This window comes from Sinocyclocheilus rhinocerous, unplaced genomic scaffold, assembly GCF_001515625.1.
Source record: "Sinocyclocheilus rhinocerous isolate Xijiao unplaced genomic scaffold, SAMN03320098_v1.1 scaffold3084, whole genome shotgun sequence".
In the NCBI taxonomy this organism is placed as follows: Eukaryota; Metazoa; Chordata; class Actinopteri; order Cypriniformes; family Cyprinidae; genus Sinocyclocheilus; species Sinocyclocheilus rhinocerous.
In genome coordinates, this window is record NW_015625126.1 from 6,671 (window position 1) to 10,795 (window position 4,125).

At 40.8% G+C, this 4,125-nt stretch overlaps 1 protein-coding gene across 2 annotated transcripts in view; it reads right to left on the bottom strand.

Moving 5' to 3' along the window:
• Window positions 1–1,932: 1,932 nt before the first annotated feature.
• Window positions 1,933–4,125, bottom strand: part of LOC107749665 (stonin-1-like) — an 11,242-nt gene continuing 9,049 nt past the window's right edge. Inside the window, exons 3-4 of one of the 2 annotated variants that reach the window (XM_016564823.1) lie at window positions 2,725–2,927; window positions 1,933–2,618 (exon numbers count right to left, since the gene is read on the bottom strand). In XM_016564823.1, coding sequence (XP_016420309.1) covers window positions 2,553–2,618; window positions 2,725–2,927 — 269 coding nt within the window. In that variant the 3' untranslated portion in view covers window positions 1,933–2,552. Of the gene's footprint in view, window positions 2,619–2,724; window positions 2,928–3,771; window positions 3,854–4,125 lie in introns of those variants that run through there. The other variant, XM_016564826.1, reaches the window with a different exon arrangement.

The window sequence follows — 4,125 nt, forward strand, 5'->3', positions numbered from 1 at the left end:
CAGTCTGTATACAGATCAGATGGCCACTGCAGTCGCCCGGATCCAGTACATATTCAGACCAGATGGTGGATCAGCACCTAGAGAGGACCTCTACAGCCCTGAAAGTCAGCAGAGACCAGGACAACTAGACGAGCTCCAGAGACAGATCCCCAGTGAAGACCTTGTCTCCTAGACGGCCACCGGGACAATACCACAGGAACCAGATGAGTCCTCTGCACAATGTGACATTGCTGCAGCCTGGAATTGAACTGCTGGTTTTGTCTGGTCAGAGGAGAACTGGCCCCCCGACTGAGCTTGGTTTCTCCCAAGGTTTTTTCTCCATTCTGTCACCGATGGAGTTTTGGTTCCTTGCCGCTGTCGCCTCTGGCTTGCTTAGTTGGGGACACTTAATTTCCAGCGATATCGTCGACTTGATTGCACAGATACTATTTAAACTGAACTGAGCTGGATGATGACATCACTGAATTCAATGATGAACTGTCTTTAACTGGAAAATTAGTGTTTACTATTGTCATTTTGCATTATTGACACACTATTTTCCTAATTAATGCTGTTCAGTTGCTTTGACACAATCTGTATTGTTAAAAGCGCTATATAAATAAAGGTGACTTGACTTGACTTGACTTTTGATTGCTGTTTTACAACTAGATAAACATAGCATCCAGCAGCAAGGATGACAGGGCCTTGCTAACCAGAAAACCCTTGGTTAGGGTTAGTATTGCATTTACATGTATGCCTTTAGCAGACACTTTTATCCAAAGCGACTTACAAAAGAGAAACAAAAGCACAGCATATATAATATAATATAATATGGCAGGTTTATTTGACAGCTACATGAGGAAGCATGTTTTAAAATGAGTTTTGGCAGTGGATTTGTCATGTTTCTCCTCCACCGACCGCTGCACCCGCCTCATCTGTGCTGCAGATCAACTCAACATTCATCCAAAGGATGAACAAAAAAACCTTTCTGTGAATCTTTGCACCAAAGCTTAATTCTGCAGTTTGAACAGTCTAAAAAACATTTAAATGTGCACTAAGCAATTTTTGCCAAACAATGTTGATATTTGAAAGCACCAAAACAAACACGCCCATACCCCAACAGGACCTCGCCCCTATTTTGAAATCTCTGCCCCACACGTACGTACGCAACCCTGGCAACAACGATCGCGGAAACAAGTGAAGATGACACACAAGCATATTCAAACAAAAGCCAACACGGATAAGTTGTGTGAAAGAAGCAAAATCATCGTTACTCTCCTATCAAGAAGAAACAACGCAACCTCGGCATCCGATTCGAGCCTTCCCGCTCCTTGAGTTCTCTCCACCGCTGGGAAGCTGCTCCGGTATTTACCGCTCCTTGAGTTTCTCTCCACTGCTGGAAAGCTGCTCCGATATTTACGCGGGTCCTACCTCTTGCCTGATCGTAACCCTTCTTTTTAATGTTTTGTTTCTCTGATATGTTCTGATATTTTCCTCTTTTTTTTATCTACCAATCTCTCTATCTATAGTCAATCTGCTAATATCCGTCCAGTGCACTCAAACGGAGCGCTCTCTTCTCTCTATCATTACAAGACACGCCCCCTTACTGCTGATTGGCTACAAGTGTGTTTTGGGACTCGGTCCGACACTGTGGTCAAAAGCGTTTTTCAAATATTGCTTAGTGCACCTTTATAGAAAAGCAGTCGTATTTCCTCTGCACTCTCAACAAAGCCTCTAATGAGTGACAATCACTAAAACATACCATAAATACTATGAATATGATAATCATTCAGTATTATGGTATTACTGAAAATTTACCAACTGTTCTAGGGATTGTCCATAAATATTAATGTCAGAGTATAGTAAAACCATACTCAATATGAAAACTGAGGTGAATGTTTTAAAGTATCAGAGAGTGATGAAGCGGTAGAGATGAGAGTGAACAAACAGGCTTTTATTTATTATGCACTCTCTTCTTAGGACAATATAACTTCATGAAACCACATAAATAATGGTAAATGCATAAGCGTAAGTTAATAACTGTTCTAAGCAATCGCACACTATAGGCCCTTAAAGTTGCACTTGCAGCAAAAGCCCTGAGACTGTCACATGCACATTCAGATCAAGTGTCTTGTGGGCAAATAAATTCTCCTCTGCTTGCCCCAAACTATCCTAGTGCACACCTGACAGTCTCAGGACTTATGAGTAAAATGTATGTTTTGCAAACATTTGTCAGACAGGTGCATATTATCTGTATGTATGCGCATGTTCCCATATTTTTACAGTCCCGTATAAATCTAAAATGGGGTCAGAATTGTAAAGTGCAGCAATATTATAACTCATTGGATAAGACCATTAAAGATATTAAAATACTCTGGAATACATTTATATATAGTTGCATTATTCTCACGGTTAATAAACATTTGTTTACTTAATGGTACTAGATGTGTGGCATACTGGAGTGTGAATTCTACAAGAGAAATGATGGTAGAAAAATAATGACAATAATAAAAAGGAATCTGTGATTTCACTGTAGTGAGCGACATGAACACAGTGATCCGCGTCCTCCATCATCACTGTGCCGCGCAGCTCGACTGCTTCACCGACTCAGCCTCAACCAGCTTCTTCTCGATCTCCACCTTCAACATAGAGTAAATGACTGAATATTTTTGCAAAAAGAGGCAATGCTGAAGCAGTACCCGCTATGAAATGCCACGCTGCATGTGATGTGTAAGCTTTCTGTACCTGGCAGTGGTAGTGTGCCCTGCTGCTCAGGTGTTTCTGCGGCTGAACGTCACTTTCGATGCCCACAGATTTCACGCGTGTGTGGGACGCCACCGCATCTGCCACCTCACACTCAACCCTGACAAACGGGAGCCAGTCGGTGGGAATCTCCTGATCTGACGCCAGCTCCAGCTTACACGCCAACGACTGAGGCTGCTCCAGAGCTACGGAGAAGACAGTCACAAAACCTGTGAGATTTACCCACACATGAATGACCAAATAAGACCCTTCCATTGCTCTGAGCCTCACCTGAGATGACCAGCACTGTGTGTTACTAGCAGCAGTAACAAACTATCAGTGAGACACCAAATATCAAGAGCAGATCCCACTAGAACCGACTGAAGGCGACGGTGTTTGTGAGTTCAGCAGTCAGTCTTTAGTGTTCCACAAAGAACACCATCGGTTTCCTCTATTATCCTCACAACACGACGTCTACATGACTTTTGCCTATAGTTCTGATCTACAGACCTTTTATGTGTGTTGTGTGTAATGGTGATGAGGTGAACCCCAGCCTATAATGCAGGTTCAGCAATCCAGTAAAAAACTAGATGGGTTCTAATACACTTCTCATAAGAAAAATGTAGAGAAATGCAATTTATCTGTAATATTGAGGGAAAATGAGGGAAGTCTAATTCATGTACACAAATCGGTTCTTCTAAACAGTTTTTCAGTGAACTAGTTCTGTTTAAATTTATATATTTGCTTATGTTTTTTCTATTAGTTTATCAGTAAGTGCAAGTATTGTAATTTGTCCCAGATCAGATAATTTTTCCTCTGATCAGCAGCAATTACTCAGCTCATAAAACATTAAGTCATTTTACAGTGAACTATATTAAATCCCATTTACATCTCTTGGCTGGTCTGTCAGGTTCATAAATGCATTTATTTATATACTAAACCCATGTATTAAACTTTCTGTGTGTTTATAAAACTGTCATAAAATGAACCAATAAACCAAAAAAATATTTATTAACATTTCTGCTGTTCAGCTATTAACTCTTTCCCCGCCATTGACAGAATTTTCAGGCTTTCGGTGTTCTGACTGTTATTCGGTAGGCTATTCCACATCTTCTGAAAGAGTACTGAACATCTGGATAAAAACAGTGAAGGAGAAGCAGAAACAAGCGATCGCATGTGTGAGCAGATGCATATGTAAAATAATGTGATCATCAAACATTAAAGGGGTCATATGATGCGATTTCATTTTTTCCTTTCTCTTTGGAGCATTACAAGCTCTTGGTGCATAAAGAAGATCTGTAAAGTTGCAAAGACTAAAGTCTCAAATCCAAAGAGAGATTATTTATAAAAGCTAAGAGTCAGCCACACTCCCCTAAAACGGCTCGTTCTAACACGCCCCCACAT